At 41.2% G+C, this 26,375-nt stretch overlaps 1 protein-coding gene across 1 annotated transcript; it reads left to right on the forward strand.

The window, feature by feature from the left end:
* The first annotated feature begins 23,732 nt into the window (after positions 1-23,732).
* LOC139505653 (uncharacterized) lies at positions 23,733-26,033 on the forward strand. Its single transcript, XM_071295137.1, has one exon. The coding sequence runs from the start codon at positions 23,733-23,735 to the stop codon at positions 26,031-26,033; it is 2,301 nt and encodes a 766-aa protein (XP_071151238.1).
* Positions 26,034-26,375: the final 342 nt, after the last annotated feature.

Consider the following 26,375-nt stretch of genomic DNA (forward strand, 5'->3'; position numbering starts at 1 on the left):
AACATGCTAAAATTTTCCACCGGACCAACCGGACGTCGACTGATAAAGTTGATACTGAACGGAATGAAACAGATATGTACGGTCGTCTATAACGGATAACAACACTTGTTTCACGGAACGAACGAATTGAAAAAAAGTTATCCGTGCGGCGTCCGTTCGCGCTATCTGGTAAGGTGTGACCGGAGATTTAAGCACATGTTACACCTTTTTTTTTTTTTTTTTTTTTTAACGATAACAAATTTTGTATTGCATGTTACACCTTAACGGATAGCGCAAACGGATTATACTTTTGACAATCCGTTCATGTCCGTAAGACGTCCGTTAATTTCCGTTTTATGTCCGTTCAACATCCGTGATATCCATCAATGTCCCTTCTGTCCGGTGGACATTTTTTTATATGTCAAAATGCACTGTTTTTATGTTATTTATATGTTTTTATATTCGGTCAAAAGCTCCTTAGAGCTTGTGTTGCTTATTTGTATCTATGCCGAATCAAAATAAAGTTTTCTTATCTTATCTATCTTATCTTGGAGAATTTCGAGCATGTTCAATACTTTGAATTAACGGACATTCAACTGATGAAGTGTCCGTTGTACATCCGGTAGTCGTCCGTTTTTTTTTTACGGATGTGCATGCGTTCTTAAGAGTGACAAATCTTAGCTGCGGGATAATACCTTGTATACTATAAATATATATATAAATAGAGTATGATTGCCAATGAGACAACTCTTCACAAGAGACCAAAATGACACAGAGATTAACAACTATAGGTCAACGTACGGCCTTCAACAATGAGCAAAGCCCATACTGCATAGTCAGCTATAAAAAAAAACCGAAATGACAATAGTAACGAGAAAACTAACGACCTTATTTATATAAAAAAAAATGAACGAAAAACAAATATGTAACACATAAACAAACGACAACTACTGAATTACAGGCTCTTAACATGGTACAGACACATACATACATAATATTGCGGGGTTAAACATTTTAGCGGGATTCCAACCCTCCCCTAACATTGGACAGTAGAATAACAGTACAACATAGGAACGAACTATAAAAATCAGTTGGAAAATGCTTAATTCATCAGATGGACAAAAATACAAGTGGACGTATATATCAATTTCATTTTCAAAAGCACACACGGCGTGTCAATCTAGTACAAAGGAGGGTTTATGTTCATATAACATTCATGTTTACATTTCATGTACTCGTCCTGAATATGCCTTTAGTTAGAAAATGAGTATTTTAATGACTCATTAAAACATCAATACTACAATCTGCGCAGTTTTACTCCTGTTCATGTTGATTAAAAACATAGAAAAAAACGTAATAGAAAAATAACTGACCCACTGACATTTTACTTTGTGAAATTGCTAGAAACAGTACCTATGCAAAAGTAGCTGTGTATAGTTAAAGTTTAGTGCTGATGTTAACCCCCAGCAGTGCAAATGTAAAGTATAGCGATGTAGATTTCGAAAAGCTAGCTATTGCGATGTCAAGTTAAGCGATGTAGGAATAAATTTTAGCGCTGGAGATATGAAGTACAACATTATTGACTTTATAGCTTCTGTGCAAAACTGCTTCGCAAACGCTAGACTATTAATCTCCAGCGCCAGAAAAAACACAGCTATTCACTATTAACTATTCACTTTAGTACAACCAAAGGTCTCTTTAGAAGCTGCCTGTCATAACTATACAGACACGAATAAAATGACAGTTGAAAAAGATAAGATTAAAATGACAGTTGAAATGTCAAACAATATACGGCAAGTTTATGAATTTTGGCGGTTGTACATTTGTATGTATAATTGATACTAAGCTAGTTGAAAATTTCAATCACCAGAAGATCTCAACATTGTTCCAGAATATCTCAACCGATACCAGAAAATCTCAACATGATCTACTTCATAACATATTTAGCTTAATTAAATTATATTAGTAAAGAAAAGGAGCAAACTGTAATTTTATGATTATAAGGTTTTAGAAAAATACTAATTTACTGATATATACGTAGTTTATCAATGATTTCACTGTAATTTTGTCAATAGCCGACTGTACTGGCCACATTTACCTGCAGGAGAAAAGTCATTCCAATGTCATTTTAAATCATATTGGTCCGTGTTATACACGAAACAAATCCTAATTCAATTATCTATGGCATGACATTCTCCTATTTTACAAAAAAGTCATTGATTTTCAGTAAATTGACGAAAAGTCGACCTACCCTGTGTTTATTTTGGATATTTTGAACCAGAAAGACTCAACAGGAAGTGCCAGAATACTTTTTTCCGTCTCAACATTTTGGTTGAGATTAGATGGTTTACCAGGCGTGTATATTACAACAAGTTTTCTATGATACTTAATTGAAGCTCAATAAAAATTGAAGAACTCAAAAATGAATTAAAGAATCATCACAAAAAAGTATACAGATCTTAAGAATAATTTAACTAACAAGTATGTGAAATTTATGCAATAATTATAAATAGTTTCTGATATGCGGCGCGACATGCGAAAACCTCCTCTTTTTTCATAAACTCAATAACTCTAAAATAAAATTTGAATCATCCTCAAAAATAATACAGATCTTCATATTAATATAACTAGGAAGTGGGTAAAGTTTTAAGTAATAATCATAAATCGTTTTAGAGATACAGCGCGAACTGTGAAAGAAAAACACATCCCTGTTTTAGTTACAAAGTCCTGTAACTCAAAAAGTTCACCAAAAAGTATACAGATCGATTACCATCATGAAAAAAACAACCATGTTAAGTTTAATGAAATTATGATAATATGCTGTACCAGCGTGTTTACGACGGCAGACGGACTCCGGACATTTGTACGCATACCATAATACGTCACATGAAATTTTTTACGGACGTATACAAAGATTGTTGGCTATTGCCTTTTGTTAGATAAAATATGTACTACGTGGAGGAAATAGGAAATTTGTTCTTTTATTAAAGTTGTATCATTGTTAGACTGGTTCCCGGTCGCAATATTAAGTATGTTACACATATACCAATATCTCGTGACACCGCAGCTAGATATCGGGCCGGGATACCAGGCTACTCGTGAGAGAGTATGCTAATAGCTAATACCTGGAGCGTAGTACCGGGAACTAGGATATATCATTGTTAATATTAGCGGCATACCATTATTTATTTAACATAAATAAATTGAATAAATTGTTCAGTTAGAAAGTTTACTTCATCGTGTACCTAATTAGTTTAAAAATATCATTGGCTATCTGTGCTGTAATAAAATGACAGAAAATCGGATCCTGACCAAATCACCGATGATTAATGATATTAAAAATGATAATTGACATGCATTATATTAGTAACACCAAAAGGGTCAGTCGTCTTGCGATTGCTCACTATACGATATTTTGTTGAATATCTCACAGAAACAGTAATGTGTTTTATTTCTTATGATTTTATTAGACTGCTATCCTGTTAGAATCAAATGCACTAATATTAATAGTGTAGAAGTTAGCATGCGGGAGAAACAGAAATTGAAGCATCGAAAAATCCACATTTCGTTTCGTATTGCGGAAAATTTCACGCATTACGTCCCGCAAAAAATGACGTTTTACCGAAATTCAAACGCTAAACGTCGCGCCAAGAGTTAACTCCCTTGAAACTGTATTGGATGCCCTTAATTAACACGAAAGCAATCTTGAAATATTTGTTTAAATGCATGTTTATTATATAATTAAATATGTGCAGTAAATAAGTATTCTAAATAATATATATTTATAAGTACCTGTTGGGAAACATTTGCTTTACCACCATAAGTTCGAGCTCAATGTCAAATGAGATCTGTATTCAATCGCGATGAGGGCTTAATTATTATTATGTTAGATTACAAAAGGATCAGAAATCTACATATACATTGAAGCCACATGTATAATCTCTTCATGTATAACTAAATGAAAATAAAATTTATATTTTGTGTGTCCACATTAATTTTGTCCAACCGCCACCAAGAATGCTCACACTCAAACCGATTTGATTGCCAGGGATGTACAAACACCTAGAAAATAATACGTACACAATTTAAGCTCTGACATATTCACATTTCAATACATATGACGTACAAAAAATATAAAGAAAAATATGTTTTCTTCAAAATATAAAGGAAATATGTCTTCTACAAAATATAAAGAAACATTTGTTATCATTAAAAACACATTTTTAAAGTCATATGAAACCTCAAATTCAAAAAAATAATGCATGTTATTTTATAACTCAATGGATAGTTTTCATTATAAAACTTATGTACATATACTTTTTTTCTGAAGAAAATTCTTTGATTTATTCATATTTAGAAGAAGTTTACTTTATTTCAATTGCTTTCTTCAAGGAATTCCCCCGACATATTTTCCGTATGAAAAGTGACCTCAGTGTGACGCATCTCGTAAAAATCCGGTGATCGCAATACGCATGTATGTCCTTAAAATAAACTATTATCTAAATTTACATGTTAAACACAAAGTCATGCTCAATTTCCATGCTTTTTTGTTGATTTTTTTGTTGATTGTTGACAAACAGGTGACAATCGTTAAACTTCGGCTTCAAATCACGAACTTTAATTACCTGCCATATTTTCACAATAACACTGACCGATTGAAAAATACTTTTAACATTTTGAATCGAACGACATCTTTAGCCATTGAACTGTTTTGTGCCTCGTATACAATAATTAGCCCATTTTTCAATTTTAAGTTTGATTTTGGTTTTGAATTTTTTCTTATCTAATTTTGGTTACAAATTTTCAAAAGCTCATATAATAATTTGTTTACATGTTAAAATAAAATCAAAAGGAAAACCGCTATTATTATACTATGCATTGAATTTTTGATTCGTTATATTATATAACACTTTATTGCAAAAAGTGAAACCCTGAATGGTTACATACACGAGAACGAATTACAAATTAAATACAATAAATGACATAATAGACTGGGTACTAATAACAAAAAGTATACTATCTAAAGATCATACATTTGTCAAGGTACATGCATCTTACTAATTGAGAGTAGTTATATGTTCTAATTCGCCAGACTCAAACGAACATAAATTATTTATACAATAAAACTCAACACATGTACCAGAAATGAGCTCTTCTTGTGAGGGTAGCATACTTTTTATTAACCAATGTATAATAAATCTAAACAGTTCGTTTCAAAGTTCATTTAAGCACACTTCGGCTCATTCTCATTACTTAGACACTAAAAACAGTCATATTGACTCGATCACAATCACCCATCCATTAATAAATACAAATATACACCAATCTACAAACAAGAAATACAAGTTAAATAAATCTTTCAACATGAAAACAATAGATGGTCTTGGTAGTAGTTGGGGTTGGGCCGGGGGGGGGGGGGGGGTGGATAAAACAGGCGCAAGCAGTAGTACGACGTATGCTAACCAGCGTAAGGCAGAACTTCGAATAGTAACATTATAAATTACATTTAATTTATATCATACAACAAGCACGAGAAAAACTAGCCAAAATCATACGATACCTAGAATTACCTGTTTTAAAGTCGCAATGCGACAAATATTGTCCAATGGAATACATTGTAAACATTACAGGTATTCTAAACACACGTGTTGATGTAAACAAACACACGTGTTTTACCAAAACAAATACATTGTGCTTCCGTACTATATATCTATGTTCTAATTCGCCAGACTCAAACGAACATAAATTATTTATACAACACATGTATCAAAAATGAGCTCTCCTTGTGAGGGTAGCATACTTTCAAAAGTAACAAAGAGAGAAGAAGGAGGGTCATAACTGTTCTAGAACATTTTGTAGAACTGTCAGCCTGACACCTTTTAGTCAGTTCTAGGTTATAACTGTTCTAGCTAGAACTGATTTGGTCAGTTCTACCTAGAACTGATCTTGACAGTTCTACCCTAGAACAGTTTTAGACAGAACGAGCTAGCTCTACTTCTAGAACAGTTCTACGGTTAGAATTGATTTCAAATTCTACGGCTAGAATTGATTTATAAATTCTGCAGCCAGAATTAATTTATAAATTCTACGGCTAAAATTGATTTATAAATTCTACGGCTAGAATTGATTTATAAGTTTTAAAAAATATTTGTCTTAATATAAAGGCTTCGGCAAAATAGCGATTAATATTATATAGAGTTTTGCTATTTTGCCGGTTTTATTTCAGATTTATAATCGACAAGAGAACATGTTTAGTATTATGGGGGGGAGGGTTATTATTGGAATTGTTTTACATTTTTTATTCTGGGAGTCAGGATGGCTCGTTATCACATAACAACATTATCCTCATTAACCAAATGTAATATCTGTTTACGAGTAGTTTTCATACCTCGGACGGACCTGGGGCACCAGACTCAAGCTGGCAGCCACTTTTATCGGCCAATCAAGATAGCAGCCACTTTTTTCCAGCAGCCAATTTTGACGATATGTCTAAAAACCAAAAAACTGCGTGAGGCTCAAACGTTCCAAAAATCGCTAAATCTTAGTTAAATGCAATCTAACAGCGGAAATCGACAATTTCACGGTTTCTGCTAATTTCTAAAGCATTTCATTCCGTTTTAAATATGTATGTAAGCGGTCTGTCCTTTATTTGACATTCGATAATTGATATTCAATATCCAACCGACTGCTAGCCGTCGGTTCAATATTTAAATTTAGTTGAAAATCACTATAAAGCCTGAGGGAAAAGATACCATTCTATGACCCCTTCAAGCTGTCATAAATTATCGTTGTCCTCGAATATAAACCCTGATACAAGTTGTATATTTGTCCTTATGTTATATAGATTTTTATCAATAAAACATAACAGAGGATTCACCAAAGATGTAATTCAACATATAAAATATGAAACAAAATCCAATTACTCCAGAAACATATAGAAATATACATAGAAAAACTTATGAAAGCCCAAAAAGAAAAGAAATTAATAGTGAACACCTACCAGAGACTGCTTAAATGACGGTGACCACCCTAAGACGACTTTGAACCTCTGTGGTGGCCAGACGGGCCCGGATCCCAGGAAAATATTTAAGTGGGGAATAGCTTGGGTTAATACCTTTAAAATGAGCTAGGTCCGGATCGGAACTTTGCCGTTGGTATATGCCGAAAAGTACCGAATGTATGCATATGGTTAATACGGAAAATTACGTTAAGGGGCACCTTTGAACCTCTGTGGTGGCCAGACGGGCCCGGATCCCAGAAAAATATTTAAGTGGGGAATAGCTTGGGTCAATACCTTTAAAATGAGCTAGGTCCGGTTCGGAACTTTGCCGTAGGGATATGTCGAGGAGTACCGAATGTGTGGTTGATATGGAAAATACGTAAATCGGCAACTTTGAACCTCTGTGGTGGCCAGACGGGCCCGGATCCCAAAAAAATATTTAAGTGGGGAATAGCTTGGGTTAATACCTTTAAAAACAGCTAGGTCCGGTTCGGAACTTTGCTGTTGGTATATGCCGAAAAGTACCGAATGTATGCATATGGTTAATACGGAAAATTACGTTTAGGGGGCACCTTTGAACCTCTGTGGTGGCCAGACGGGCCCGGATCCCAGAAAAATGTTTAAGTGGGGAATAGCTTGGGTCAATACCTTTAAAATGAGCTAGGTCCGGTTCGGAACTTTGCCGTTGGTATATGCCGAAAAGTACCGAATGCATGCATATGGTTAATACGGAAAATTACGTTAAGGGGCACCTTTGAACCTCTGTGGTGGTCAGACGGGCCCGGATCCCAGAAAAATATTTAAGTGGGGAATAGCTTGGGTCAATTCCTTTAAAATGAGCTAGGTCCGGTTCGGTACTTTGCCGTAGGGATATGTCGAGGAGTACCGAATGTGTGGTTGATATGGAAAATACGTAAATGGGCAACTTTGAACCTCTGTGGTGGCCAGACGGGCCCGGATCCCAGAAAAATATTTAAGTGGGGAATAGCTTGGGTTAATACCTTTAAAATGAGCTATGTCCGGTTCGGAACTTTGACGTTGGTATATGCCGAAAAGTACCGAATGTATGCATATGGTTAATACGGAAAATTACGTTAAGGGGCACATTTGAACCTCTGTGGTGGCCAGACGGGCCCGGATCCCAGAAAAATATTTAAGTGGGGAATAGCTTGGGTCAATACCTTTAAAATGAGCTAGGTCCGGTTCGGAACTTTGCCGTAGGGATATGTCGAGGAGTACCGAATGTGTGGTTGATATGGAAAATACGTAATTCGGCAACTTTGAACCTCTGTGGTGGCCAGACGGGCCCGGATCCCAAAAAAAAATATTTAAGTGGGGAATAGCTTGGGTTAATACCTTTAAAAACAGCTAGGTCCGGTTCGGAACTTTGCCGTTGGTATATGCCGAAAAGTACCGAATGTATGCATATGGTTAATACGGAAAATTACGTTAAGGGGCACCTTTGAACCTCTGTGGTGGCCAGACGGGCCCGGATCCCAGAAAAATATTTAAGTGGGGAATAGCTTGGGTCAATACCTTTAAAATGAGCTAGGTCCGGTTCGGAACTTTGCCGTAGGGATATGTCGAGGAGTACCGAATGTGTGGTTGATATGGAAAATACGTAAATCGGCAACTTTGAACCTCTGTGGTGGCCAGACGGGCCCGGATCCCAAAAAAATATTTAAGTGGGGAATAGCTTGGGTTAATACCTTTAAAAACAGCTAGGTCCGGTTCGGAACTTTGCTGTTGGTATATGCCGAAAAGTACCGAATGTATGCATATGGTTAATACGGAAAATTACGTTTAGGGGCACCTTTGAACCTCTGTGGTGGCCAGACGGGCCCGGATCCCAGAAAAATGTTTAAGTGGGGAATAGCTTGGGTCAATACCTTTAAAATGAGCTAGGTCCGGTTCGGAACTTTGCCGTTGGTATATGCCGAAAAGTACCGAATGCATGCATATGGTTAATACGGAAAATTACGTTAAGGGGCACCTTTGAACCTCTGTGGTGGTCAGACGGGCCCGGATCCCAGAAAAATATTTAAGTGGGGAATAGCTTGGGTCAATTCCTTTAAAATGAGCTAGGTCCGGTTCGGTACTTTGCCGTAGGGATATGTCGAGGAGTACCGAATGTGTGGTTGATATGGAAAATACGTAAATGGGCAACTTTGAACCTCTGTGGTGGCCAGACGGGCCCGGATCCCAGAAAAATATTTAAGTGGGGAATAGCTTGGGTTAATACCTTTAAAATGAGCTATGTCCGGTTCGGAACTTTGACGTTGGTATATGCCGAAAAGTACCGAATGTATGCATATGGTTAATACGGAAAATTACGTTAAGGGGCACATTTGAACCTCTGTGGTGGCCAGACGGGCCCGGATCCCAGAAAAATATTTAAGTGGGGAATAGCTTGGGTCAATACCTTTAAAATGAGCTAGGTCCGGTTCGGAACTTTGCCGTAGGGATATGTCGAGGAGTACCGAATGTGTGGTTGATATGGAAAATACGTAAATCGGCAACTTTGAACCTCTGTGGTGGCCAGACGGGCCCGGATCCCAAAAAAAAATATTTAAGTGGGGAATAGCTTGGGTTAATACCTTTAAAAACAGCTAGGTCCGGTTCGGAACTTTGCCGTTGGTATATGCCGAAAAGTACCGAATGTATGCATATGGTTAATACGGAAAATTACGTTAAGGGGCACCTTTGAACCTCTGTGGTGGCCAGACGGGCCCGGATCCCAGAAAAATATTTAAGTGGGGAATAGCTTGGGTCAATACCTTTAAAATGAGCTAGGTCCGGTTCGGAACTTTGCCGTAGGGATATGTCGAGGAGTACCGAATGTGTGGTTGATATGGAAAATACGTAAATCGGCAACTTTGAACCTCTGTGGTGGCCAGACGGGCCCGGATCCCAAAAAAATATTTAAGTGGGGAATAGCTTGGGTTAATACCTTTAAAAACAGCTAGGTCCGGTTCGGAACTTTGCTGTTGGTATATGCCGAAAAGTACCGAATGTATGCATATGGTTAATACGGAAAATTACGTTTAGGGGCACCTTTGAACCTCTGTGGTGGCCAGACGGGCCCGGATCCCAGAAAAATGTTTAAGTGGGGAATAGCTTGGGTCAATACCTTTAAAATGAGCTAGGTCCGGTTCGGAACTTTGCCGTTGGTATATGCCGAAAAGTACCGAATGCATGCATATGGTTAATACGGAAAATTACGTTAAGGGGCACCTTTGAACCTCTGTGGTGGTCAGACGGGCCCGGATCCCAGAAAAATATTTAAGTGGGGAATAGCTTGGGTCAATTCCTTTAAAATGAGCTAGGTCCGGTTCGGTACTTTGCCGTAGGGATATGTCGAGGAGTACCGAATGTGTGGTTGATATGGAAAATACGTAAATGGGCAACTTTGAACCTCTGTGGTGGCCAGACGGGCCCGGATCCCAGAAAAATATTTAAGTGGGGAATAGCTTGGGTTAATACCTTTAAAATGAGCTATGTCCGGTTCGGAACTTTGACGTTGGTATATGCCGAAAAGTACCGAATGTATGCATATGGTTAATACGGAAAATTACGTTAAGGGGCACATTTGAACCTCTGTGGTGGCCAGACGGGCCCGGATCCCAGAAAAATATTTAAGTGGGGAATAGCTTGGGTCAATACCTTTAAAATGAGCTAGGTCCGGTTCGGAACTTTGCCGTAGGGATATGTCGAGGAGTACCGAATGTGTGGTTGATATGGAAAATACGTAAATCGGCAACTTTGAACCTCTGTGGTGGCCAGACGGGCCCGGATCCCAAAAAAAAATATTTAAGTGGGGAATAGCTTGGGTTAATACCTTTAAAAACAGCTAGGTCCGGTTCGGAACTTTGCCGTTGGTATATGCCGAAAAGTACCGAATGTATGCATATGGTTAATACGGAAAATTACGTTAAGGGGCACCTTTGAACCTCTGTGGTGGCCAGACGGGCCCGGATCCCAGAAAAATATTTAAGTGGGGAATAGCTTGGGTCAATACCTTTAAAATGAGCTAGGTCCGGTTCGGAACTTTGCCGTAGGGATATGTCGAGGAGTACCGAATGTGTGGTTGATATGGAAAATACGTAAATCGGCAACTTTGAACCTCTGTGGTGGCCAGACGGGCCCGGATCCCAGAAAAATATTTAAGTGGGGAATAGCTTGGGTTAATACCTTTAAAATGAGCTAGGTCCGGTTCGGAACTTTGCCGTTGGTATATGCCGAAAAGTACCGAATGTATGCATATGGTTGATACGGAAAATTACGTTAAGGGGCACCTTTGAACCTCTGTGGTGGCCAGACGGGCCCGGATCCCAGAAAAATATTTAAGTGGGGAATAGCTTGGGTCAATACCTTTAAAATGAGCTAGGTCCGGTTCGGAACTTTGCCGTAGGGATATGTCGAGGAGTACCGAATGTGTGGTTGATATGGAAAATACGTAAATCGGCAACTTTGAACCTCTGTGGTGGCCAGACGGGCCCGGATCCCAAAAAAATATTTAAGTGGGGAATAGCTTGGGTTAATACCTTTAAAAACAGCTAGGTCCGGTTCGGAACTTTGCCGATGGTATATGCCGAAAAGTACCGAATGTATGCATATGGTTAATACGGAAAATTACGTTAAGGGGCACCTTTGAACCTCTGTGGTGGCCAGACGGGCCCGGATCCCAGAAAAATATTTAAGTGGGGAATAGCTTGGGTCAATACCTTTAAAATGAGCTAGGTCCGGTTCGGAACTTTGCCGTAGGGATATGTCGAGGAGTACCGAATGTGTGGTTGATATGGAAAATACGTAAATCGGCAACTTTGAACCTCTGTGGTGGCCAGACGGGCCCGGATCCCAGAAAAATATTTAAGTGGGGAATAGCTTGGGTCAATACCTTTAAAATGAGCTAGGTCCGGTTCGGAACTTTGCCGTAGGGATATGTCGAGGAGTACCGAATGTGTGGTTGATATGGAAAATACGTAAATCGGCAACTTTGAACCTCTGTGGTGGCCAGACGGGCCCGGATCCCAGAAAAATATTTAAGTGGGGAATAGCTTGGGTTAATACCTTTAAAATGAGCTAGGTCCGGTTCGGAACTTTGCCGTTGGTATATGCCAAAAAGTACCGAATGTATGCATATGGTTGATACGGAAAATTACGTTAAGGGGCACTTTTGAACCTCTGTGGTGGCCAGACGGGCCCGGATCCCAGAAAAATATTTAAGTGGGGAATAGCTTGGGTCAATACCTTTAAAATGAGCTAGGTCCGGTTCGGAACTTTGCCGTAGGGATATGTCGAGGAGTACCGAATGTGTGGTTGATATGGAAAATACGTAAATCGGCAACTTTGAACCTCTGTGGTGGCCAGACGGGCCCGGATCCCAAAAAAATATTTAAGTGGGGAATAGCTTGGGTTAATACCTTTAAAAACAGCTAGGTCCGGTTCGGAACTTTGCCGATGGTATATGCCGAAAAGTACCGAATGTATGCATATGGTTAATACGGAAAATTACGTTAAGGGGCACCTTTGAACCTCTGTGGTGGCCAGACGGGCCCGGATCCCAGAAAAATATTTAAGTGGGGAATAGCTTGGGTCAATACCTTTAAAATGAGCTAGGTCCGGTTCGGAACTTTGCCGTAGGGATATGTCGAGGAGTACCGAATGTGTGGTTGATATGGAAAATACGTAAATCGGCAACTTTGAACCTCTGTGGTGGCCAGACGGGCCCGGATCCCAGAAAAATATTTAAGTGGGGAATACCTGGGGTAATACCTTTAAAATGAGCTAGGTCCGGTTCGGAACTTTGCCGTTGGTATATGCCGAAAAGTACCGAATGTATGCATATGGTTAATACGGAAAATTACGTTAAGGGGCACATTTGAACCTCTGTGGTGGCCAGACGGGCCCGGATCCCAGAAAAATATTTAAGTGGGGAATAACTTGGGTCAATACCTTTAAAATGAGCTAGGTCCGGTTCGGAACTTTGCCGTAGGGATATGTCGAGGAGTACCGAATGTGTGGTTGATATGGAAAATACGTAAATCGGCAACTTTGAACCTCTGTGGTGGCCAGACGGGCCCGGATCCCAGAAAAATATTTAAGTGGGGAATAGCTTGGGTTAATACCTTTAAAATGAGCTAGGTCCGGTTCGGAACTTTGCCGTTGGTATATGCCGAAAAGTACCGAATGTATGCATATGGTTGATACGGAAAATTACGTTAAGGGGCACCTTTGAACCTCTGTGGTGGCCAGACGGGCCCGGATCCCAGAAAAATATTTAAGTGGGGAATAGCTTGGGTCAATACCTTTAAAATGAGCTAGGTCCGGTTCGGAACTTTGCCGTAGGGATATGTCGAGGAGTACCGAATGTGTGGTTGATATGGAAAATACGTAAATCGGCAACTTTGAACCTCTGTGGTGGCCAGACGGGCCCGGATCCCAAAAAAATATTTAAGTGGGGAATAGCTTGGGTTAATACCTTTAAAAACAGCTAGGTCCGGTTCGGAACTTTGCCGATGGTATATGCCGAAAAGTACCGAATGTATGCATATGGTTAATACGGAAAATTACGTTAAGGGGCACCTTTGAACCTCTGTGGTGGCCAGACGGGCCCGGATCCCAGAAAAATATTTAAGTGGGGAATAGCTTGGGTCAATACCTTTAAAATGAGCTAGGTCCGGTTCGGAACTTTGCCGTAGGGATATGTCGAGGAGTACCGAATGTGTGGTTGATATGGAAAATACGTAAATCGGCAACTTTGAACCTCTGTGGTGGCCAGACGGGCCCGGATCCCAGAAAAATATTTAAGTGGGGAATAGCTTGGGTCAATACCTTTAAAATGAGCTAGGTCCGGTTCGGAACTTTGCCGTAGGGATATGTCGAGGAGTACCGAATGTGTGGTTGATATGGAAAATACGTAAATCGGCAACTTTGAACCTCTGTGGTGGCCAGACGGGCCCGGATCCCAGAAAAATATTTAAGTGGGGAATAGCTTGGGTTAATACCTTTAAAATGAGCTAGGTCCGGTTCGGAACTTTGCCGTTGGTATATGCCAAAAAGTACCGAATGTATGCATATGGTTGATACGGAAAATTACGTTAAGGGGCACCTTTGAACCTCTGTGGTGGCCAGACGGGCCCGGATCCCAGAAAAATATTTAAGTGGGGAATAGCTTGGGTCAATACCTTTAAAATGAGCTAGGTCCGGTTCGGAACTTTGCCGTAGGGATATGTCGAGGAGTACCGAATGTGTGGTTGATATGGAAAATACGTAAATCGGCAACTTTGAACCTCTGTGGTGGCCAGACGGGCCCGGATCCCAAAAAAATATTTAAGTGGGGAATAGCTTGGGTTAATACCTTTAAAAACAGCTAGGTCCGGTTCGGAACTTTGCCGATGGTATATGCCGAAAAGTACCGAATGTATGCATATGGTTAATACGGAAAATTACGTTAAGGGGCACCTTTGAACCTCTGTGGTGGCCAGACGGGCCCGGATCCCAGAAAAATATTTAAGTGGGGAATAGCTTGGGTCAATACCTTTAAAATGAGCTAGGTCCGGTTCGGAACTTTGCCGTAGGGATATGTCGAGGAGTACCGAATGTGTGGTTGATATGGAAAATACGTAAATCGGCAACTTTGAACCTCTGTGGTGGCCAGACGGGCCCGGATCCCAGAAAAATATTTAAGTGGGGAATACCTGGGGTAATACCTTTAAAATGAGCTAGGTCCGGTTCGGAACTTTGCCGTTGGTATATGCCGAAAAGTACCGAATGTATGCATATGGTTAATACGGAAAATTACGTTAAGGGGCACATTTGAACCTCTGTGGTGGCCAGACGGGCCCGGATCCCAGAAAAATATTTAAGTGGGGAATAACTTGGGTCAATACCTTTAAAATGAGCTAGGTCCGGTTCGGAACTTTGCCGTAGGGATATGTCGAGGAGTACCGAATGTGTGGTTGATATGGAAAATACGTAAATCGGCAACTTTGAACCTCTGTGGTGGCCAGACGGGCCCGGATCCCAAAAAAATATTTAAGTGGGGAATAGCTTGGGTTAATACCTTTAAAAACAGCTAGGTCCGGTTCGGAACTTTGCCGTTGGTATATGCCGAAAAGTACCGAATGTATGCATATGGTTAATACGGAAAATTACGTTAAGGGGCACCTTTGAACCTCTGTGGTGGCCAGACGGGCCCGGATCCCAGAAAAATATTTAAGTGGGGAATAGCTTGGGTCAATACCTTTAAAATGAGCTAGGTCCGGTTCGGAACTTTGCCGTAGGGATATGTCGAGGAGTACCGAATGTGTGGTTGATATGGAAAATACGTAAATCGGCAACTTTGAACCTCTGTGGTGGCCAGACGGGCCCGGATCCCAAAAAAAAATATTTAAGTGGGGAATAGCTTGGGTTAATACCTTTAAAAACAGCTAGGTCCGGTTCGGAACTTTGCCGTTGGTATATGCCGAAAAGTACCGAATGTATGCATATGGTTAATACGGAAAATTACGTTAAGGGGCACCTTTGAACCTCTGTGGTGGCCAGACGGGCCCGGATCCCAGAAAAATATTTAAGTGGGGAATAGCTTGGGTCAATACCTTTAAAATGAGCTAGGTCCGGTTCGGAACTTTGCCGTAGGGATATGTCGAGGAGTACCGAATGTGTGGTTGATATGGAAAATACGTAAATCGGCAACTTTGAACCTCTGTGGTGGCCAGACGGGCCCGGATCCCAGAAAAATATTTAAGTGGGGAATAGCTTGGGTTAATACCTTTAAAATGAGCTAGGTCCGGTTCGGAACTTTGCCGTTGGTATATGCCGAAAAGTACCGAATGTATGCATATGGTTGATACGGAAAATTACGTTAAGGGGCACCTTTGAACCTCTGTGGTGGCCAGACGGGCCCGGATCCCAGAAAAATATTTAAGTGGGGAATAGCTTGGGTCAATACCTTTAAAATGAGCTAGGTCCGGTTCGGAACTTTGCCGTAGGGATATGTCGAGGAGTACCGAATGTGTGGTTGATATGGAAAATACGTAAATCGGCAACTTTGAACCTCTGTGGTGGCCAGACGGGCCCGGATCCCAAAAAAATATTTAAGTGGGGAATAGCTTGGGTTAATACCTTTAAAAACAGCTAGGTCCGGTTCGGAACTTTGCCGATGGTATATGCCGAAAAGTACCGAATGTATGCATATGGTTAATACGGAAAATTACGTTAAGGGGCACCTTTGAACCTCTGTGGTGGCCAGACGGGCCCGGATCCCAGAAAAATATTTAAGTGGGGAATAGCTTGGGTCAATACCTTTAAAATGAGCTAGGTCCGGTTCGGAACTTTGCCGTAGGGATATGTCGAGGAGTACCGAATGTGTGGTTGATATGGAAAATACGTAAATCGGCAACTTTGAACCTCTGTGGTGGCCAGACGGGCCCGGATCCCAGAAAAATATTTAAGTGGGGAATAGCTTGGGTCAATACCTTTAAAATGAGCTAGGTCCGGTTCGGAACTTTGCCGTAGGGATATGTCGAGGAGTACCGAATGTGTGGTTGATATGGAAAATACGTAAATCGGCAACTTTGAACCTCTGTGGTGGCCAGACGGGCCCGGATCCCAGAAAAATATTTAAGTGGGGAATAGCTTGGGTTAATACCTTTAAAATGAGCTAGGTCCGGTTCGGAACTTTGCCGTTGGTATATGCCAAAAAGTACCGAATGTATGCATATGGTTGATACGGAAAATTACGTTAAGGGGCACCTTTGAACCTCTGTGGTGGCCAGACGGGCCCGGATCCCAGAAAAATATTTAAGTGGGGAATAGCTTGGGTCAATACCTTTAAAATGAGCTAGGTCCGGTTCGGAACTTTGCCGTAGGGATATGTCGAGGAGTACCGAATGTGTGGTTGATATGGAAAATACGTAAATCGGCAACTTTGAACCTCTGTGGTGGCCAGACGGGCCCGGATCCCAAAAAAATATTTAAGTGGGGAATAGCTTGGGTTAATACCTTTAAAAACAGCTAGGTCCGGTTCGGAACTTTGCCGATGGTATATGCCGAAAAGTACCGAATGTATGCATATGGTTAATACGGAAAATTACGTTAAGGGGCACCTTTGAACCTCTGTGGTGGCCAGACGGGCCCGGATCCCAGAAAAATATTTAAGTGGGGAATAGCTTGGGTCAATACCTTTAAAATGAGCTAGGTCCGGTTCGGAACTTTGCCGTAGGGATATGTCGAGGAGTACCGAATGTGTGGTTGATATGGAAAATACGTAAATCGGCAACTTTGAACCTCTGTGGTGGCCAGACGGGCCCGGATCCCAGAAAAATATTTAAGTGGGGAATACCTGGGGTAATACCTTTAAAATGAGCTAGGTCCGGTTCGGAACTTTGCCGTTGGTATATGCCGAAAAGTACCGAATGTATGCATATGGTTAATACGGAAAATTACGTTAAGGGGCACATTTGAACCTCTGTGGTGGCCAGACGGGCCCGGATCCCAGAAAAATATTTAAGTGGGGAATAACTTGGGTCAATACCTTTAAAATGAGCTAGGTCCGGTTCGGAACTTTGCCGTAGGGATATGTCGAGGAGTACCGAATGTGTGGTTGATATGGAAAATACGTAAATCGGCAACTTTGAACCTCTGTGGTGGCCAGACGGGCCCGGATCCCAAAAAAATATTTAAGTGGGGAATAGCTTGGGTTAATACCTTTAAAAACAGCTAGGTCCGGTTCGGAACTTTGCCGTTGGTATATGCCGAAAAGTACCGAATGTATGCATATGGTTAATACGGAAAATTACGTTAAGGGGCACCTTTGAACCTCTGTGGTGGCCAGACGGGCCCGGATCCCAGAAAAATATTTAAGTGGGGAATAGCTTGGGTCAATACCTTTAAAATGAGCTAGGTCCGGTTCGGAACTTTGCCGTAGGGATATGTCGAGGAGTACCGAATGTGTGGTTGATATGGAAAATACGTAAATCGGCAACTTTGAACCTCTGTGGTGGCCAGACGGGCCCGGATCCCAGAAAAATATTTAAGTGGGGAATAGCTTGGGTTAATACCTTTAAAATGAGCTAGGTCCGGTTCGGAACTTTGCCGTTGGTATATGCCGAAAAGTACCGAATGCATGCATATGGTTAATACGGAAAATTACGTTAAGGGGCACCTTTGAACCTCTGTGGTGGCCAGACGGGCCCGGATCCCAGAAAAATATTTAAGTGGGGAATAGCTTGGGTCAATACCTTTAAAAACAGCTAGGTCCGGTTCGGAACTTTGCCGTAGGGATATGTCGAGGAGTACCGAATGTGTGGTTGATATGGAAAATACGTAAATCGGCAACTTTGAACCTCTGTGGTGGCCAGACGGGCCCGGATCCCAGAAAAATATTTAAGTGGGGAATAGCTTGGGTTAATACCTTTAAAATGAGCTAGGTCCGTTTCGGAACTTTGCCGTTGGTATATGCCGAAAAGTACCGAATGTATGCATATGGTTAATACGGAAAATTACGTTAAGGGGCACATTTGAACCTCTGTGGTGGCCAGACGGGCCCGGATCCCAGAAAAATATTTAAGTGGGGAATAGCTTGGGTCAATACCTTTAAAATAAGCTAGGTCCGGTTCGGAACTTTGCCGTAGGGATATGTCGAGAAGTACCGAATGTGTGGTTGATATGGAAAATACGTAAATCGGCAACTTTGAACCTCTGTGGTGGCCAGACGGGCCCGGATCCCAAAAAAATATTTAAGTGGGGAATAGCTTGGGTTAATACCTTTAAAAGCAGCTAGGTCCGGTTCGGAACTTTGCCGTTGGTATATGCCGAAAAGTACCGAATGTATGCATATGGTTAATACGGAAAATTACGTTAAGGGGCACCTTTGAACCTCTGTGGTGGCCAGACGGGCCCGGATCCCAGAAAAATATTTAAGTGGGGAATAGCTTGGGTCAATACCTTTAAAATGAGCTAGGTCCGGTTCGGAACTTTGCCGTAGGGATATGTCGAGGAGTACCGAATGTGTGGTTGATATGGAAAATACGTAAATCGGCAACTTTGAACCTCTGTGGTGGCCAGACGGGCCCGGATCCCAGAAAAATATTTAAGTGGGGAATAGCTTGGGTTAATACCTTTAAAATGAGCTAGGTCCGGTTCGGAACTTTGCCGTTGGTATATGCCGAAAAGTACCGAATGTATGCATATGGTTGATACGGAAAATTACGTTAAGGGGCACCTTTGAACCTCTGTGGTGGCCAGACGGGCCCGGATCCCAGAAAAATATTTAAGTGGGGAATAGCTTGGGTCAATACCTTTATAATGAGCTAGGTGCGGTTCGGAACTTTGCCGTAGGGATATGTCGAGGAGTACCGAATGTGTGGTTGATATGGAAAATACGTAAATCGGCAACTTTGAACCTCTGTGGTGGCCAGACGGGCCCGGATCCCAAAAAAATATTTAAGTGGGGAATAGCTTGGGTTAATACCTTTAAAAACAGCTAGGTCCGGTTCGGAACTTTGCCGTTGGTATATGCCGAAAAGTACCGAATGTATGCATATGGTTAATACGGAAAATTACGTTAAGGGGCACCTTTGAACCTCTGTGGTGGCCAGACGGGCCCTGATCCCAGAAAAATATTTAAGTGGGGAATAGCTTGGGTCAATACCTTTAAAATGAGCTAGGTCCGGTTCGGAACTTTGCCGTAGGGATATGTCGAGGAGTACCGAATGTGTGGTTGATATGGAAAATACGTAAATCGGCAACTTTGAACCTCTGTGGTGGCCAGACGGGCCCGGATCCCAGAAAAATATTTAAGTGGGGAATAGCTTGGGTTAATACCTTTAAAATGAGCTAGGTCCGGTTCGGAACTTTGCCGTTGGTATATGCCGAAAAGTACCGAATGTATGCATATGGTTGATACGGAAAATTACGTTAAGGGGCACCTTTGAACCTCTGTGGTGGCCAGACGGGCCCGGATCCCAGAAAAATATTTAAGTGGGGAATAGCTTGGGTCAATACCTTTAAAATGAGCTAGGTCCGGTTCGGAACTTTGCCGTAGGGATATGTCGAGGAGTACCGAATGTGTGGTTGATATGGAAAATACGTAAATCGGCAACTTTGAACCTCTGTGGTGGCCAGACGGGCCCGGATCCCAGAAAAATATTTAAGTGGGGAATAGCTTGGGTCAATACCTTTAAAATGAGCTAGGTCCGGTTCGGAACTTTGCCGTAGGGATATGTCGAGGAGTACCGAATGTGTGGTTGATATGGAAAATACGTAAATCGGCAACTTTGAACCTCTGTGGTGGCCAGACGGGCCCGGATCCGAGAAAAATATTTAAGTGGGGAAAAGCTTGGGTCAATTCCTTTAAAATGAGCTAGGTCCGGTTCGGAACTTTGCCGTAGGGATATGTCGAGGAGTACCGAATGTGTGGTTGATATGGAAAATACGTAAATGGGCAACTTTGAACCTCTGTGGTGGCCAGACGGGCCCGGATCCCAGATAAATATTTAAGTGGGGAATAGCTTGGGTTAATACCTTTAAAATGAGCTAGGTCCGGTTCGGAACTTTGCCGTTGGTATATGCCGAAAAGTACCGAATGTATGCATATGGTTAATACGGAAAATTACGTTAAGGGGCACCTTTGAACCTCTGTGGTGGCCAGACGGGCCCGGATCCCAGAAAAATGTTTAAGTGGGGAATAGCTTGGGTCAATACCTTTAAAATGAGCTAGGTCCGGTTCGGAACTTTGCCGTTGGTATATGCCGAAAAGTACCGAATGCATGCATATGGTTAATACGGAAAATTACGTTAAGGGGCACCTTTGAACCTCTGTGGTGGTCAGACGGGCCCGGATCCCAGAAAAATATTTAAGTGGGGAATAGCTTGGGTCAATTCCTTTAAAATGAGCTAGGTCCGGTTCGGTACTTTGCCGTAGGGATATGTCGAGGAGTACCGAATGTGTGGTTGATATGGAAAATACGTAAATCGGCAACTTTGAACCTCTGTGGTGGCCAGACGGGCCCGGATCCCAAAAAAATATTTAAGTGGGGAATAGCTTGGGTTAATACCTTTAAAATGAGCTAGGTCCGGTTCGGAACTTTGCCGTTGGTATATGCCGAAAAGTACCGAATGTATGCATATGGTTAATACGGAAAATTACGTTAAGGGGCACCTTTGAACCTCTGTGGTGGCCAGACGGGCCCGGATCCCAGAAAAATGTTTAAGTGGGGAATAGCTTGGGTCAATACCTTTAAAATGAGCTAGGTCCGGTTCGGAACTTTGCCGTTGGTATATGCCGAAAAGTACCGAATGCATGCATATGGTTAATACGGAAAATTACGTTAAGGGGCACCTTTGAACCTCTGTGGTGGTCAGACGGGCCCGGATCCCAGAAAAATATTTAAGTGGGGAATAGCTTGGGTCAATTCCTTTAAAATGAGCTAGGTCCGGTTCGGTACTTTGCCGTAGGGATATGTCGAGGAGTACCGAATGTGTGGTTGATATGGAAAATACGTAAATGGGCAACTTTGAACCTCTGTGGTGGCCAGACGGGCCCGGATCCCAGAAAAATATTTAAGTGGGGAATAGCTTGGGTTAATACCTTTAAAATGAGCTAGGTCCGGTTCGGAACTTTGCCGTTGGTATATGCCGAAAAGTACCGAATGTATGCATATGGTTAATACGGAAAATTACGTTAAGGGGCACCTTTGAACCTCTGTGGTGGCCAGACGGGCCCGGATCCCAGAAAAATATTTAAGTGGGGAATAGCTTGGGTCAATACCTTCAAAATGAGCTAGGTCCGGTTCGGAACTTTGCCGTAGGGATATGTCGAGGAGTACCGAATGTGTGGTTGATATGGAAAATACGTAAATGGGCAACTTTGAACCTCTGTGGTGGCCAGACGGGCCCGGATCCCAGAAAAATATTTAAGTGGGGAATAGCTTGGGTTAATACCTTTAAAATGAGCTAGGTCCGGTTCGGAACTTTGCCGTTGGTATATGCCGAAAAGTACCGAATGTATGCATATGGTTAATACGGAAATTTACGTTAAGGGCCACATTTGAACCTCTGTGGTGGCCAGACGGGCCCGGATTCCAGAAAAATATTTAAGTGGGGAATAGCTTGGGTCAATACCTTTAAAATGAGCTAGGTCCGGTTCGGAACTTTGCCGTAGGGATATGTCGAGGAGTACCGAATGTGTGGTTGATATAGAAAATACGTAAATCGGCAACTTTGAACCTCTGTGGTGGCCAGACGGGCCCGGATCCCAAAAAAATATTTAAGTGGGGAATAGCTTGGGTCAATATCTTTAAAATGAGCTAGGTCCGGTTCGGAACTTTGCCGTTGGTATATGCCGAAAAGTACCGAATGTATGCATATGGTTGATACGGAAAATTACGTTAAGGGGCACCTTTGAACCTCTGTGGTGGTCAGACGGGCCCGGATCCCAGAAAAATATTTAAGTGGGGAATAGCTTGGTCAATTCCTTTAAAATGAGCTAGGTCCGGTTCGGAACTTTGCCGTAGGGATATGTCGAGGAGTACCGAATGTGTGGTTGATATGGAAAATACGTAAATGGGCAACTTTGAACCTCTGTTGTGGCCAGACGGGCCCGGATCCCAGATAAATATTTAAGTGGGGAATAGCTTGGGTTAATACCTTTAAAATGAGCTAGGTCCGGTTCGGAACTTTGCCGTTGGTATATGCCGAAAAGTACCGAATGTATGCATATGGTTAATACGGAAAATTACGTTAAGGGGCACCTTTGAACCTCTGTGGTGGCCAGACGGGCCCGGATCCCAGAAAAATGTTTAAGTGGGGAATAGCTTGGGTCAATACCTTTAAAATGAGCTAGGTCCGGTTCGGAACTTTGCCGTAGGGATATGTCGAGGAGTACCGAATGTGTGGTTGATATGGAAAATACGTAAATCGGCAACTTTGAACCTCTGTGGTGGCCAGACGGGCCCGGATCCCAAAAAAATATTTAAGTGGGGAATAGCTTGGGTCAATACCTTGAAAATGAGCTAGGTCCGGTTCGGAACTCTACCGTTGGTATATGCCGAAAAGTACCGAATGTATGCATATGGTTAATACGGAAAATTACGTTAAGGGGCACCTTTGAACCTCTGTGGTGGCCAGACGGGCCCGGATCCCAGAAAAATATTTAAGTAAGGAATAGCCAAGGTCAATACCTTTGAAATGAGCTTCGAAAGGTTCGAAAATTACCGTAAAGATATTCTTAGGAATTCCGAATGTAAGATTGTTGAAGAATCTCAATAAATGCGTTGTGTTTTCTATATACGTTTAAATGTAGTGATAGGTAATGAATAATACAATAACATCACTTACTATAGCGTTAACGTTACCATAGCATAATGTTTGTACCTTGCGTATTTTCCGAAGTATGTAACGAAAAATTGTAAGAAAATGTAAGTTCACAATATAGATAAAAGAAATTTAAATTTATGTCCATCTCAAATAAAATAATCTAGTTCCTTAACCTTAACTGATCACAACTTAAGTTTATCTCATAGTCCATTCATGGATTTCTCTTCTGCCGCCTACTGTAGCATCACTCAGCGGTAATTTTCTTTATGCGTTGTAAGTTCCTTTCTTGTATCTATTTGGCTTCTTGACTCTACCAGTTGAGGGTGTGTTCGTTCGTCTAGGTAGCAAGTTACTTTCTTTGAAATTTTCGCAAAGTACATATACGACTTATTCAGTTTATTCCACACATTTATGGTGTCGTGACCAGGATAAGATGGACAGCAAGCTAAAAGCAGTCAGAGCTGGTCACAAAAGTGCAGTAAAGAGACTTTTACGGAAAACGGAAGATGATTCAAACTTGGACAATGAAGAAAGTGCTGAACTTTTAGAAGCATTAATTCAAAAACAGAAAATTATTAGTGCATTGGACGAAGATATTATGAATTCTTTAAAGGAGGACATCGAGGAAGAAATTCTAAATGCAGATGAGTACAAATTCTTTTTGAACACCAAAATACGACATTTACGGAAAACATTCGCAAACAAATTATGTACTGATAATGATATCCCACCGCATGATCACGCATTACCTTCTCACACTTTTGAAAACATTAATCAACACAGTTCTGTTCCGTACACAACACAAATGTATCCCGTTCAGCAACCTAGCAACCAAAATCACCATTTGCCGAAACTTACACTACCCATGTTTAACGGAGAAATTCTGACATGGCAAACATTTTGGGACTCTTTTGAATCTTCCGTCCATTACAATGTAACACTAACAGACGTACAGACATTTAGTTATTTAAAATCCCAGCTTGTTAATGATGCTGCAAGAACTATTGACGGGTTACCGCTCACACACTCAAATTACATGGAAGCTATTAAACTTTTAAAGGAGCGTTTCGGACAATCGCATAAGATTACAAATGTTTATATGCAAGCTTTGCTAGAACTTAGAGCACCACAAAACAAACTACTCAGTCTACGTGTTTATTACAAGTTAGAGGCATATATAAGAGGTCTTGAATCGTTAGGCCGCTCCGGAGAATCGTATGGTGCATTACTTATTCCGATAATACTGAACAAGCTTCCGTCAGAAATACGACAACACTTAGCTCGTGAAAACGGTTCCGATAATTGGGAATTGGTTGATTTGAGACGTGGAATTTTGAAAGAAATCACTATAATTGAAGCTGGACAACGTTCGTCGTCGTTTATGGATTCAATGCAGCCTACCACAATGACCGCATCGTTTTTGACATGCGCTAATAGAAAATGTGAGCCGAGTAATATAGTTACATTCGATAACCGTGAGAGACAAACACAAAATATTCGACAAAAGCCTTGCATATTCTGCCAGAATTTACATGACCCTGCAAAATGCCCAAATGTTACAGATCACGATACACGCCTATCAATCGTCAAAGAAAAGAAGTTATGTTTTAACTGCTTAGGATCACACCGTTCCGTAGATTGTAAATCGGAATTTCGCTGCCGCCAGTGCCATCAAAAGCAGCACACAAGTCTTTGCCATGGAAATACATATACTAATGATCAGCAAATGTCAGTTAATGCCGTAGTTGATGATAGTAAAAATACATTGATCGCCGCAAGTTTTCATTCGTCTGAAGAAAAATTCCGTTCGAACGTGCTTCTAAAAACTGCCGTTGCACCAGTTGGGGGAAATCGATATGTTGATACGCACATTTTGTTTGATGAAGGAGCACAGCGCTCTTTTGTAACCGAGGAGTTAGCGTCGAAAATAGATTTAGAAATACTAGGAACAGAAACCATACATTTATCGGCATTTGAAAGTACCGACAGCAAAGTCCGTCATTTGTCAAGAGCACGCGTATACGTAGAGTCGATAAATAGAACGAAAATTCCAGTTGAGGTTCTAGTAGTACCGAACATCGCCAGCCCGTTAAGCAATTACATCGGTAATGGTATACGAGAATTCAAGTACCTGAAAGGATTACGTTTAGCTCATCCGTTTACAGAAGACAACTCTTCTTTTGAAATCTCCTTGCTCATTGGAGCTGATTTCTATTGGGATTTCGTAGAGGATACAATATTAAGAGGAAATGATCCAACCGCCGTAAAGTCAAAACTTGGTTATTTGTTGTCTGGTCCATTTCCGACGTCTTATCGTCAACAGAGTAATGTAGGTATGTACAACATATTGACATCGCACAAACCAGAGGAGTTGAATTTAGAAAGATTTTGGGAATTAGAGTCGTTAGGAGTAGATAGCAATACGACATATGTTGAAACGGTAGACTATATGGAAACAAATCAAAAGTCAGCAATTGAATTCCGAGAAAACAAGTACATAGCAAAGTTGCCATGGAAACCAGATCATGAACCCTTGCCTACCAACTTCTTTGTTACAAAACGAAGAACTGAAAACGTCATTCGAAAATTAAGTCAAGATCCCGAAATGCTTAAGGTATCTGGACAGATAATCACGGACCAAGAACGCCGAGGATTTATTGAGAAGGTTAAGGATCCCGATATTAGTAAAGGTATTGTACATTATATCCCACATCACGCCGTCAAGAAGAAATAAACGAAATAACACCATCTGATGAATATGTGGAAGAACCAAACAACGAAGAAATACCGACAAGAATATTGCCCTTGCGGAAGGCATCAATTCGTGCAAAAGAAAAAATGAAATCATGGACTCTTTAAAGTTTAATTTAGATTCCTATTTTTGTGTTTTGAAGAGACAGCAATTCCTGCAAGTGTAAAATTAAATTTCTTTTCTTTATTGATGAACATTTAAAGTAATATTCTATTGTTTTGTACATAAATACACTTTGCGGGCCCAGTATGTTGAGAATAGTTCGAAGTTATAACGTTACGTTTCCCGTATTTACGTTCACATGTTTGTGACGTTTCTTACACC

The sequence above is a fragment of the Mytilus edulis genome, unplaced genomic scaffold, assembly GCF_963676685.1.
Source record: "Mytilus edulis unplaced genomic scaffold, xbMytEdul2.2 SCAFFOLD_1062, whole genome shotgun sequence".
In the NCBI taxonomy this organism is placed as follows: domain Eukaryota; kingdom Metazoa; phylum Mollusca; class Bivalvia; order Mytilida; family Mytilidae; genus Mytilus; species Mytilus edulis.

What these genes read in the sequence shown, in the direction of transcription:
- LOC139505653 (XM_071295137.1), top strand. Translation starts at nt 23,733, where the DNA reads ATGGACAGCAAGCTAAAAGCAGTCAGAGCTGGTCACAAAAGTGCAGTA.